Raw genomic sequence first — 14663 nt, forward strand, 5'->3', positions numbered from 1 at the left:
TGTTCCAAGCAGATTATTTTTATTATATATTTTTTATTATTATTAAATGACTAAAGGGGGATGTTTAATTAATAAAAAATAAAGAAAAATACATAAAGAAAAAATCACTGCCGGATGTGATGACATACTTTATTGCCAATTACGTCAACATATCAGAGGATGACGTGATGACGTCGTCAGTATTAATGCTCCCACTGAGCAGCAGCAGCAGAGGAGCAGGAGGATGGAGCAGAGCTAATGAATGAGAAGAGGGGCAACATCACCAAATATTCACATTATTAAAACCCCCTGCTGCACCCACAAGTTAAAAGAGGCAGTGATTATATTTTTGTAGGTGTGAATTTATATTATTATTATCATTATTTTGGTTGCAATCGACGTCGGAAGATTGGAAGCTGTAATCTTTGGCTGCAGGAGAGGAGAGGAGGACGGGACGTGATGATAATAAAGCCTGGAGTATGCATCTGTCTTTTTTTTTGTCTTTTCCTTTTTTCTCCACAACAAAACAGCTGAAGGAAGACGATGAAGCTCAATCTTCAAAGAAGATGTCTGTCACCACCACCGTGCCAGTGAAACTCTCTTAATGTTATAAGGCAAGGTTGAACGAGGGGTATATTTGATGGCACAGCAGCAGCGGACGGCGAGGAAGAGCCAGCGACTGAAAAGTGGGATTTATGGACAGTGTGTCGGGTTTATAGGAAATTAAAGGGTGTATTTTTATCAGTCTCGAGCTCATATATATCTGTATTTGTGTAGTAAAGCAGCCTAAAGTGAGAGAGACAGAGAGAGAGAGAAGAGCATAGCTTTGGATAGCTTTGCTGTGCGCCTTTTTTAACCAGCGATAGCTATATAACCCATTTCGTTCCGTCTTTTTTCGACATTTTTCTTATATTTAAGTATATAAGTAAGTGAACTCAGTCATTAGAGCTTTATTTGACTATAAATATCACTCGGTCTTTCTCTCCTGGCCTGATTTTTAGCTTGGTAATCCTTCATTTTGTGCGTAAAAACCCCCCTCGAGGAGTTTAAATGTAGCTGGCCCGCTGTTTGTGTGCGTTTTTTTTGTGTCGGTCATAATCATGCATGCACCGACACGCTCTCTAGGGTGAAAACCAACACCCCAAAAAACACCACACCAAAAAAAAAATGTACCCAAAGACACCACAAAAGCCACCACATCATCATCATCATCATTATTACAATCAACAAGAAGGAGTACAAGAAGGAGATGAAGGAGTCATGTCGGAGTGAGAAGAGCCACCGTGGCTCCGCCGTCCGGCCGTGAAGGCACAACAAGCAGAGCCGCTTTAAGTGCGCGAGAGAGCGGATCAACCACTGACGCGAGCCCGCCCCTCCACACACACACAGAGAGAGAGGGAGGGAGGCACCAGAGAGAAAGAAGGAGAGAGAGAGAGGATCATTTTCGACTCAACTTAGCAGCCAAAAACAGCAAAAATGGGGTACGTAACTTCACTTGTAGTAGAGTTAAAATGTCATGCTGTGATTGTCACCCCTTTAAATGTCAATCTGGTGCGTTTTTGTGTGTGTTTTTTGTGTATGTGTGCGCGTGTGTATGTGTGTGTGTTACAGCAGGGTACCCAAAAAGCTGAGTCTCAAATACACAGCTACTAGCAAGCCACCCATGGCTAACAGTATGAAGTAAGGCGTTTTAAAGGATCAGTGCACAATTGTTCAAGTCTGGTTTTGTGTGTGTGTGGGAAGAACAACAGTCTGGCAAGTTTGTCCAAAAAAAAAAAAAAAAAGTGTTTAAAAGTTTAATTTAGAGCCAATTTGGGGAAGCTTCAGTAGTCTAAATGAGTCAAATCAAGTAGATATCTTTCAATGTTGCAGTGATTTTAGTGCCTGAGTCTCTTTTTTTGTTACTATACTTTCACCACAGCTCAACAAGGAAACATAAAAAGGGAATTTGATGCTTAATATAAAAGTTTCACATCAACTTTTAAATGTATTTGTGCACAAAATGTGGACGCATGGTGGATTTTAACCCCCTCCACTTACATTGAAAGCACATTTTAAAGGGGATCTTTTAATAGCACATATGGACTACATATATAGATATACTTGATCTTAAAGGGATAGCTAAAATGACATAAATCAAAATATGATATGGGAGAAAAAAGGTCAAAAGAAACATGCAGTAAAGGTTAAATAAGTCAAATCAAGTAGATATCTTTTAACTTTACAGTCTTTTTAGTGCCAAAATCCATCTTTTTGTTACTCTACGTCCATCATATCTCAAAAGGGAAACAGAAAAAGGGAATTTGATGCTAAAAATACTTTATATGACAAATTTATTGACACTGCTGAAGCCTCAAGTAAGTTTCACATCAACTTTTAAATGACTGTGTGGACACATTGTGGAGTTTCATTTTTACATAGAAACACATTTAAAGGGGATCTTTAAATAGCCAGCAGAACTAATATATAAATAGATGCTTTTATTATCTCAAAGGTGAATTAAAATGACACAGCAGCCAGCCTCCTGACATAAATCAAACTACAATATGGAAGAAAAATGAGCAAAGCCAACAAATGCAATAAAAGGCTGAATAATATACACTCAAATCAAATATATGAAAATATTATGAATACAACAGATGTGACCGATAATACAACAAAGTCCAGGTGAGCTGTCAGAGAGGGGGGAGTCCCCTCTCCTGACACAGAGAGTCATTGTACAGGCTGATGTAAGTTGGCGGGATTGACTTCCTGTAACAAGTTTTGTTTTTTTGGGAATGACTGCAATGAGGAAAACCTCCTTTAATCTTCATGTGAGCACCTGAGTGAAGAATCATGACCCTTTCCTTTAAACTCCTGCCCTGTTTCCACCTTGGCAGCATGTGTTAATACTAGGGCTGTCAGCGTTAACGCGTTAATCGCGATTAGATTAATGCAATCCATAACGCGTTAATTTTTTTAAATCACATTTTAATGTTGCAAGCCTTTTTGTCCCTTCTACTCACCCGTAGACGGCTCCTCTAGCTGTAGCGCTATGCTTTGAAGTGGCCTCCTGCAGTAAACCTACCGCGCTGATGGAAAGTAAGAGAGCTACTGGACTTTTGAACGGCTTGTTTAACTTTAAAAAACTTGGAGACGGTTCAGTTGACAAGTCAAAAGTAAAATGCAACCTGTGTCAAACGGAGTTTAACTACCACCGGAGTACGTGGAGTTTGAGTTAGCACCTCCACGCTAAACACCCAGGTGCAGCCAAGCGAGCCTCAGCTCCACCAAAGGACCATTTTGGAGTGTGGGAGTCGCAGCAGAGCCGTGATTGATTCCCAGTTAAGACACTCTGGTAAGAAATGCTTTACATTATGGGCTTAAAACTGCCTTGAAATGTAAAATAACAGGATTTTAAACATGCAATTCAAAACGTGATTAATCGCGATTAACTATGGAAATTCTGCGATTAATCTCGATTAAAAAAATTAATCGTTTGACAGCCCTAGTTAATACTCAAGAAGATATGACAGCAGAGACACAACAACTAAAGCTACTACTGATAGCATTAGCTGTCATTAGCGTCGCTCACAGCCTCCAGTCCACACATTATAATTAGAGGAGCTGTAATGAAGTAGGCTGCTGTTTCAAATTAATGACAGAGAGCAGGTCAAGTATCACAGCTCACTAAGTAGTCAATATGTTGGTTCATTGCAGTTTTAATAATGATTAGGAGCAGAGTTGGGAAGGTTACTTTGGAAATATAAGAGGTTATAGATTACTGGTTACTCTATTTAAAATGAAATAAGTAATGTAACTATTTCAATGACTTAATCAAAGTAATGTAACATGTTTTCAGGGTAGGTGTAGGGTAAGTGTAACCATTAAGCACCAAAATCTAAGTTCAGGTGTTTTTCATGGATACTGACATGATTTATAAGGGAGATCATTTCTTATAAAGCAACATTTATCTCTCATTTGAATTGATTTTGATTTTTTTTTTAAAAGTCTGTGATGGAGCTTAATTGGTACTGTGATTCAATTTAAGCCCATGTGTGCTCCAAATAAGCTCACATCATGATTTCAAAGAATTAAAAACAGCAATATATGTATTCGTCACATGTTAAATATTTAAATTAGGAATAATTAGGAAAAAAACCCACCTGAGCAAAATCTTAAAGATCTGACTAACACATTTTTGTAAATATTAATATTATCTGTTTTAACACTGTTACATGTAACTAGTTACTCCCCATCACTGGTTAGGAGGTGAGACACATGTATGTTTGTTTTTCATGTCTGTTCAAATAAGAATAGTATTTATTTTATGCTGTCAAACAGGAAAGGGAAAGAGACAGCCCCCCCCCTCTCCCCTCCCACCCCTGCCCCTCTCCCCTCTTGGCTCTCGGTGTAACGCGTGTAGCTGAACCTGCAGATGTATGTATGGTGATTCTCCTGATCAAGAGCGACCTAGTTCTTTACACCAGATGAAAGCAGACGATGTAGCATGTGATTGGTTTGTTGTCATATTGTGGATGGGAGGAGGAGGAGGAGGAGGAGGGTGGGGGGTAAGAGGGGTAGGAGGAGTAGGAGGAGGGGGGTTGGAGGAGGAGGGGGTGTAGAGGATGCAAAGCACATCCTCTGTAATTCTCAAGGCCAATGCTTATAATCCAGGCATCAATCAATCCCCCCTCAGTCAGAGAGAGAGAGAGAGAGAGAGAGAGAGAGAGAGAGAGAGAGAGAGAGAGAGAGAGAGAGAGAGAGAGAGAGAGAGAGAGAGAGAGAGAGAGAGAGAGAGAGAGAGAGAGAGAGAGAGAGAGAGAGAGAGAGAGAGAGAGAGAGAGAGAGAGAGAGAGAGAGATGCACTTAACTCCTTAATTAGCAAGTCTTGTGTTGACTGTTCCAACACGTTCGCTCTCTCTACGCCCGACAGCTTCTCTTGGTGTATAATAGATGATTGTAATCTTAGCTTTTCCTCCCCGAAAACTTGGCACCGTGGGATGAAGCAGTGTCCAGGATTACAATATTGGCAACGCTTTCTACTTTCCTTTGTCAGGCGAGCAGCTACTGTCCAATAACCAAATCCTCACATAGGAGAAAATGCATTATTGGTTAAAAAAATGATTTAAACTATTACTTAATGATCAAAAAAGTGATTTTCTAGCTATATTAGTGAGCACATTATATGCTAGCATATTTTAAAAGTTTTATTGACACCTGTAAAGTTTAAACCACACTCTATACTATATATACTATAATTTAAATTTATAGTATACTTTATATTTTTGATAGTAAAACAAAAGAAAAGCATCAAATCCTCACATAGGCAAAGATCTAACTAAATAACTTTTTTGTGTGTGGCATGTTTGGTTAAAAAAATGATTTAAACAATTACTAAATAATCCAAATAGTAATTTTCTGGCTCTATTAGTGAGCACTTTATATGCCATAGTGAGATAACGCAGCCTATTTTAAAAGTTTTATGGACACCTGTAAAGTTTAAAGCACAGTCTCTACTGCAAGAGATCATTTTAATTTATGGTATATTTATATTTTAGATAGGACTAAATATAATTTGTATAATTTACAGTGGTGTAAAACCAAAGACAGGCAGCAAATCCTCACATAGAGGATGGATGATGTAACTAAATAACTTGTTTAAATGGCATTTTTGTTTTAGAAAATTGATTGATTTTAAACAATTACTTAATAATCAAAATAGTTCCCAATTAACCTTCTGACTCTATTAATAAGGACATTACATGCAAGACTAAGTATAACTTGGAGATTTGGTGTAAAAGTTAGAGAAGTATAAGATTGTAGTTTTTTCCTCTTATTTAATGACAAAAGAATAAAAATGGAAGGTAATTACTGTACATGGTTGTTTTTTAAAGGGTACTCTACCTTTTTATTTTCTACACTCTTTTCATATTTTTGTCTATTAAAGCTTAAATAGCAAAACAAAAAATCCTTCCCAAGCTTTCAGACCTTTTTATAGTGACATTTTATCTATTTAACCTAAACTCTAAACCTCATTTATTGTCATACGACTAAAAAAAGCATCAACTTGAAGCTGAATCCAGAGAATAATTGGCACTTTTGTTACTGAATGATGTAATGATGAGAGTTTCCTGTTAATGTTCCTGTGATTGACTGATGGACTAACTGAGTAATCGTTGGTCATGTGATCTAGACCCCTACCTCATACGACCCCACTTAAGAAAATCGAAACTATCCCTTTAAACCAGAGGTGTCAAACTCATTTTCATTCAAGGGCCACATACAGACCAATTTGATCTCATGTGGGCCGGATCATTAAAAAGATGGAAGGAAAGAAGGAAATAAGGAAGGAAGGAAGGACAGAAGGAAGAAAGGAAGGAAGGACAGATAGAAGGAAGAAAGGAAGGAAGGACAGAAGGAAGGAAGGGAGAAAGGAAGGAAGGAAGGAAGGACAGAAGGAAGGAAGGGAGAAAGGAAGGAAGGACAGAAGGAAGAAAGGAAGGAAGGACAGAAGGAAGAAAAGAAGGAAGGACAGATGGAAGAATGGAAGGAAGGACAGAAGGAAGAAAGGAAGGAAGGACAGATAGAAGGACGAAAGGAAGGAAGGACAGACGGAAGGAAGGGAGAAAGGAAGGAAGGACAGATGGGAGGAAGAAAGGACAGAAGGAAGAATGGAAGGAAGGAAGAAAGGAAGGAAGGAAGGGAGAAAGGAAGGACAGATAGAAAGAAGGAAGGAAAAGAGCACTGGATGGCAAGTGGGCCAAATCGCACTCTTTGGCGGGCCATATCTGGCCTGCGGGCCGCATGTTTGACACCCCTGCTTTAAACGCTCTTGACCACATGACCAATGATTACTCAATTAGTCCATCAGTCAACTACAGGAGAGTTAATCTGCAGCTATTATCATAATCAGTTACCTGTTTCAGTCCATTTAAAGGAAAAGTGCCAATTATTATCTGGTTTCAGCGTCTCTAAGGTGAGGATTAGCTGCTTTTCTTTGGGCGTATATGACAATAAATTAGGTTTTAGAGGATAAGTTAAGAATAAAAAAGGCATTTTAAGATGAGGTCTGGAAACACTATTTGAGCTTTAATAGACTTTTAGAGAATAAAGGAAATAACAGGCAGCAGAATAATTATTCATAATGAGTATAATCATTAGTTGCAGCCTTAATTTAAAATATCAAGTGCAGGTTTATCTAATTATCATTCATTTATATTCATAGTGATATGACAGAATGAGTTAATGCTCCTCTAAGGACCAGATAATAATAATTAAAACCCATTTAAAGTGTCTAGTGTTTAAATGTAGTGTGTTATGAGTAGTATTGTGTTAAGTTTAAGTTTTCACCATGTTGTCTTTTTTTAATTCACTTCCTTTATTGATCTTTATGACATAAGGCTTTTATTTTCTTAAACCTTTTACTTCCTGTCAGACTTGAAGATATTAGAAAAAGACACAAAACTTCACTCTTACTTTGAAAAATGGTACAAATAGAACTTGGGTGTCAAACTCATTTTCATTCAAGGGCCACATAATGCCCAATTTAAAAAGAAGGAAGGAAGGAAGGAAGGAAGGAAGGAAGGAAGGAAGGAAGGAAGGTAGGTAGGAAAATAAGACAGGAAGGAAGGAAAGAAGGAAGAAAAAGAAAGAAGGAAGGAAGGAAAATAAGACAGGAAGGAAGGAAGGAAGGAAGAAAAAGAAAGAAGGAAGGAAGGAAAATAAGACAGGAAGGAAGGAAGGAAGGAAGGAAGAAAAAGAAGACAGAAAGGAAGGAAGGGAGGAATAAGGAAAGTGGGCCGGATTAGACACCTCGGCGGGCCGGATCTGGCCCACGGGCCGCATGTTTGACATCCCCACAATAGAAGATTGAAAGTGTCGCTGAGATCAGTTTTTTACATATAAACACACTCACAGCTCTGAGATGTGTGTGTGTGTGTGTGTGTGCATGTGCGAGACATATGGGTTTTTTTGGTTTTTTTTAAACGGGAGCTTCTGCCTCGCCGAAATCCCCGCCAAGCCTTCCTCCTGCGAGTGGGTTAACCGATACGATAGGGACACTGGGAGCGGATTGGGGCGTGAGAGCATGTGGGAAGGAGAGAGAGAGAGAGAGAGAGAGAGAGATGGAGTTGGAGAGGATGTGTTCACAGCTCATGACCGGCCCTGAGTCACATGGCTGTTACCATGACGACGCAGCAGCAGCAGCAGCTAAGTTAGTAATGCAGGGTTATTTTTCCTGCTCCTAGCGAGGCTCAGACTGCTCTGACACAGCAAGATGATGTTAGGGTAACTGTGGATTTTTATTATTTCTTCTGTTTTCATGTAGTCAGATTAATTTTTGCTATTTATTATGATAACTTGAATTAATATGGCTTTGAATTCCCATTTTTTTGGAGTCGTGTGAAGGCAAAAACGTTGATAATGAGGAGAAAATACTAGGAGGAAAAAATAAAACATGTAATAGAAACAAATTTTCTTCCTAATATAAGGAAGAAAATTTGAAATCATAAAAGATAATATTAAGTTTGAGTCATAAAAGATGATATTAAATTCTGAATGTCTTGAGGCCCTTATCGTAAAGTCATATCACATCTCGAGAGAAGACGTTTTATAATAAGATTGTGATTTTATTTTGCTTAAGCTGCAGTGGAGAGCTGATAAACTGTCTGTCTGTGCTGTCCACTAGAGGCAATTACTAAATATTGTCCATAAATCCAGTTATTTATGTGAAAATGTCTCTTAGAAGTTTGAATAGACAATTGTTTGCTATTTCAGCTCGATGTGTCAGTTTTGTGCAACGCTTGTTTTTGCTGCCCCCAAGTGGACAAAAGAAAAATCATATTTTACGGTTTAGAAAAGATAGCAATTGCATAAAAGCAAGTTTATATAGAGATTAGATCGTTTTTAGTTTAATAATCATAATGTAGAGCCAAAGAATTGTATCATATTTTAGTGGCAAATGTTCGTAATATTCAAAAACCCTGTTACTGGTTTAAATTAAGACACTTTGACAACAGTTTAAGAAAAAACAACCGAAACATCTATATTTTTGATAATTGATTAACCTTTGTGTCGTCCTCCCGGGTCAAATTGACCCCGTCTGTTTTGAGTGTTCCTTCCTTCCTTCCTCCTTCCTTCCTTCTTTCCTCTTTTCCTTTCTCCCTCCCTTCCGCGTTCCTTCTTTACTCCCTCCTTCCTAGCTTCTTTCCTTCCTTCCTTCCCTTCCTTCCATCTTTACTCCCTTCCTTCCTCTTTTCCTTCCTTCCTCCCTTCCTTCCTTCCTTCCTCCTTTCCTTCCTTCTTTCCTTCCTCCTTTCCTTCCTCCTTTCCTTCCTCCCTTCCTTCCTTGACCCAAGGACAACAGGAGGGTTAAATCACATAAGCTATTTTTTAGGGCACAAATGCTAAAATATCACTTTCTCCATCTTTTTAAATGTGTGTTTTTGTTAAATTTTTTGATATTCAACTAAATATCTTTTGGATTTAAACTATAAGACAGACATTACCAAACAGAATGTAATATGTTTAATACGTCATGGCACATTTTTTATGCATTTCTGATATTTTATGGACCAAACAGCGAATCAAAGTAATAAATAGCAGCCCAGTATAAATTCATAAGCACTCAGGAATTAGGAATCATTAACTGTGGCAATAAATAATTCCTCTCAATCCCATGAACTAAAACTAATACTAAATACATAAATGCTGCTAAAGCCTGAGTCTTAAGTTGATCGGAGGATAAATATGGCATGCATCAACTAAACTCAAAACTCAATGTCCCAGTTGACTGATTTTTTTTTTACTAAATTATCATCGTGTGGTGATAAAGAACATACTGTCTGCAGTCCGAAGCAAACTCGGAACAATTTACCCTTCAGTCTCACACAGTCTACGTCTTTGTTTCCCGCTTTATAAACACTGTTTTTCTGTGTGTGTGCGTCTTCTTGTTTTCATGAATGTTTCTAAGTGGGGGGAACTGCTGATTTGATAACATCTGCGGTCGGATTCCTCTGTCAAAGCGCTTGTCATTGAGACTCGAATGCCACAGTACGGTTCATTGTGAAAAGGGATTATGGGCCAACAATCGCCACACAGTCTCATAGAAACGCACAGCAGCAGCAGCGGGGCGGATTTTCAGCCGGGCCGTGCTGTCAGGTTAATAACGCCCTGAAACATGAAATTACGTGCTTAAAATTTGGTAGGGGCAGCCACTTGACCCCCCTTTCAAGTCATGGCTAATGGAAACCTTCACGTTGTATTGAGCAGAGTTGAAGACAGTCAAATTAAAGTTGTGATTTAATCAAGTCAAGCCTTAAAATATGATTAATGTTCTTAAAATCAGTATTTTGCCCCATATTAAAACCAATGAAAATACAGAACATTTTCCAAATTTGGTGATTAATTTCCATTTTCTTCTTTCTTGTTTCTCTCCAGTCTCTTGGCTTTAACACAGTTTACCGATTGGTCCTCTACGATATTCATATTTAACCTTTTATTTATTTATCCCATTGAGATCGAGGCTCTCCATTGGAAATATTAATAAGCCAGTTATCAACCAACTCTTGTAGTTCGTGATTACAAAACGAGCATCCAGCTTTTTATCTACCTGAGTCTGAAATCAACGACCCATTGTTACAAAACATACAAAGAATGAATCTTGTTATAAATGTTCCCTCTGTTGTCATTGTAAACTGAGTACGTGTGTGGGGGCGAACGGAAAAGCTCCACGCTGGCAGCAACAGTGACTTATTTGACGGTAAATACGAGCGGCTGGTTTTACATGGTAGCTCAACCCAGAACCGGTCCTGAGAGATAAGAAAACGTGGAGCTGCCATAAGCAAATTATGTCAGAGGAAGTAAAATCAAACGATGATCTTTGACTCACACGAAACCAAATGTAGTGACAGAACTCTTCATATCCATTAGCTCACCAGCGTACTGTACCATATATAAATACACCTCATATTTAACATACTGTACCTGTAAATATAAATTTAGTCCAGTTACATTCACACCATCTCCTCTGGTGACCTGCCAGCTCCTGTACTGTACGAACTGGTGTGAATCCCACGAACATAATCTCACATTACCACTATCTCTCTCTCTCTTTCTTTCTCTCTCTCTCTGATTAACTGTGTCTATCTTTAAATAACATCTGTCGAGTCTCCGCTCTGCTGACTTAATTAACACACCGAGACACGACGAGAGCTTCCCAGAGAGGAGAACAATCAAGTCTGTCCCAGAGGAGAACCGGGACAATCCCCAACCAGACAATCTCTAATCTTTCCCTGGAAGCCTGGCACATCGACGATAGACATCTTAGAACCAAATCTACATTAAATATGCCTGGCGTCAAGATAAAAAGCTCATCTCAGGTTGTTTTTTTGGTGGATTGAAGTCTTTTTTTTGCCCAGTTAAGCACATTTTTCTCTTGTTTAGTCAACCAAAATACAACAGGAGATTATATTGTTAGCTAAAAACAGATTTAAGAGCCGTAATAAAATGTTTTGACTGTCTTTTAGTGGCTTATAGACTTGCCTAAATGTGGCATGACTGTAACTGCCAGCCCAGGATCTCAGGATCAGGATCAGGCATCGGCCTTGGTGTTTATTTTCGTCCGCTGTAGTCCAGAGTGACGAAGGTGTGTGAAAGAGGATCTAGACTCTCTGTGACTCGATGTAACACGAGCTGGAAGTGATTGCGCATTTGCATTTTGGACAGACGTTTTGCATCTTGATACCTGTCTTAGATACGGGTATCAACATGGTAACCAAAACATGTATAGACGTCATTATCTTGCATTACTCTTTCTTTTTTTTTAAAGTCATGAAATTGGAGCGGCTCCACGAATCAGGGATCATAATGATGACTTATCGGTCCACCTTTATGGTTCAGGCTGATATATCTGAACATTTATTGGTTTGATTTCCAAGTTATTTGGATATTCATGGTCCCCAGATGATGAATCTTTGTGACTTTGGTGATGGCAAGGCAGCTTTATTTATATAACGACTTTAATACACAGGGGCAACTAAATGTGCTTTATATAAAAACACAATATTAAACAGTCAAAACATTAACACGTACAATTAAAAACCAGAAATCCCAATTATGATAAAAAGAAAACAAAAAGCTAGACTAAAAAATGATATAAAATTGATGATTTGCATTGAAATTAATAATAAAGAACATATATATAAATGCAAAAGTTCTTTAAAAGAGTTCAATCATAAGCACATGGAAAGAGAAACGGTTTTAACTTAACTTTTTTTAGCATCGACATAAGGTTGACATTTTAGATTTTTTAGTATTACTATTTGAAGCATTGAAATATTGTACAAATGTTCATGGTGCCCAGAGAATGAACCCTAAACACTTTAACTGTGTCATCAAAGGTTTTCATTTATTCAGTGAAATATCTCAACATATACTTTGTGTGTTGAAGTCAAACTTTCTACAGAACTTCCTGGTTTCTAGATGATGTATCCTACTGACTTTTAGTGATACCCTCTCTTTTCCTTTTTGGTAACTTTCCATGTAGTGTCTAAGTTCATTAGATACCTACGAAACTAATGACCTACCCAATAATCCAGCTGTACTTTGTGTTAAATGCTAACACACTTAACCTTCCTGTCTTCCTCCTGTTTTGACTGCTCCTCCTTTCCTCCTTCCATCCTTCTCTCTTTCCTTCCTTCCTCCCTTCCTTCCCTCCCTCCCTCCTACCTTCCTTCCCTCCTTCTTCCTTCCTCCCTTCTGTCTTTCTTTCCTTCCCTCCTTCCTCCCTCCCACATTCCTTCCTTCCTCCCTTCCTTCTGTCCTTTTTCCCTCCTACCTTCCTTCCTTCCTTCCTTTATTCTGTAATTCTTTCCTCCTCCTCTTTTCCCTTCCTTCCCTCCCTCCTTCCTTCTTTCCTCCCTCCCTCCCTCCTTCCTTCCTTCCTTCTGTCCTTCTTCCCTCCCTCCCTCCTTTCCTTCCTTCTTTCCTCCCTCCCTCCTATCTTCCTTCCTTCCCAAACGTCCCACCTTTCCTTCCTTCTTCCTCCCTTCCTTCCTTCTGTCCTTCTTCCCTCCCTCCCTCCTTCTCTCTTTCCCTCCTTTCCTTCCGTCTTTCCTCCCTCCCTCCCTCCTTTCCTTCCTTCTTCCTCCCTTCCTAACTTCCTTCCTTGACTCGAGGACAACAGGAGGGTAAATGAATATTTTGAACATGATAAACATCAATAAAACTCTTGCTAACGTAAGATTATTGTGTATATCGGCACGTAAGTGTAATTTTGTGGTAACGTTTTAGGAGAATATCCACTCACTGCTTGAATTGTCTCTTTCAATTAGTTTTAAAACAATTAAACACACCAAGTCTTTCTGCTTGTCAGTTGCCATTAACACTGAAATTACATAATAATGAAAATAAGCTTTTAATGCCGTTATAGATGAGGAAATTGCAGCATAATGTGTGGATTCTTGTATTTAAAAGGTAGAACTACAAATATAACTCCATTTACACTTTAAAACTCTGTCTTTTACATTTTTTTACTATCTGCTCCTGAGTCTTTACATCTCCCAGCCAAAAAAACCCCCATAGGATTTCCAACCATGATTCAGTTATAGCTCATTTTTTCGTTTTTAATCCAAGACCCCCGATAGCTTTAAAGCTATAAGCAACGACTGGAAGCCGCCCAGAAACTGCTGATCTCCTGTATGTCGGCACAGGTGCTTCCAGGTCACCTTTTGGCATGCGATGCAATGAGGTTACCTCCCTTCGTCGCATCTACGTCAGCGTACACCCCCTGCTGGTCAGATCTGGCTAATACACACACGCACACACACGAGGTCTTTGGAGTCACTTTGAGAGCTGCTACTAAAGATAATTGAAATGAGTGACATGTCAGCTCTTTCTTTCCACAATATTGATCTGAACCCACTGATCTTGTTTAGCTCCAATCAATCGACCGACCGGTGTGTGTGTGTGTGTGTGTGTGTGTGTGTGTGTGTGTGTGTGTGTGTGTTTTTAAATGAGTCTAATCCCGAGTTTTGTCATGCAAGTTGCTGAAGAGCTGCGTCGGTGTGCAGAGACTCATTTATAGCCCATCAGGCGACGTTGTGAGCACCTCTTACACCTTCACTGTAATTATACCTGAGCTGGAGGCCGTCATCTCCGCCGCTAGGGAAGATGATGGCTGTCCATTTCTCTGTGAGCTTTGATACACTTGTTATTAAAAAGAAGAAAAAAAACGTAGAGGCAAATAAGCTTATCTGCCCTTTTCTTTTGCTGCTTTTAAAAAATGCATAATTCCTGCCTGATTTCATCTCAACCGCCCACACACACACACACACACACACACACACACACACGAGGCAGCGAGTTTCAAGAAAGACGCCCCCCCACCTCATCACCCCTCTCCATCTGCCTTTTTTCCTTTTTTTTAACTGCATCCAGGTTACAGTCTGCATTTATTTTAACTTTTATGTTTCCCACCGACAACTTCAGTGTTGTAATTTCAGTTGCTTAATGTTGCATTATGATTGTTTGTGTGACATTATTTCATGTTGAACATAAATCATTACTAATGACTCTTGCCTCTGCAAAGGTTCATTAACTCCAAACAACGATGGGATGAAGGAATTATAGTTTATTTGTCTTTAGGAAATTTAATAAATGCAGATTTATTAGATTTTTGCAGCAGCTTATAGTGTTTTATCTAA

At 38.9% G+C, this 14663-nt stretch overlaps 1 protein-coding gene across 1 annotated transcript in view; it reads left to right on the forward strand.

Annotated features, from left to right (window-relative positions):
* Positions 1-1267: 1267 nt before the first annotated feature.
* The window catches only part of LOC128380745 (homer protein homolog 1-like), a 28043-nt gene continuing 14647 nt past the window's right edge, over positions 1268-14663 (forward strand). Inside the window, exon 1 of the mRNA XM_053340634.1 lies at positions 1268-1460. Coding sequence (XP_053196609.1) covers positions 1456-1460 — 5 coding nt within the window. The 5' untranslated portion in view covers positions 1268-1455. The remainder of the gene's footprint in view (positions 1461-14663) is intronic.

Source organism: Scomber japonicus, chromosome 19, assembly GCF_027409825.1.
Source record: "Scomber japonicus isolate fScoJap1 chromosome 19, fScoJap1.pri, whole genome shotgun sequence".
Classification (NCBI taxonomy): Eukaryota; Metazoa; Chordata; class Actinopteri; order Scombriformes; family Scombridae; genus Scomber; species Scomber japonicus.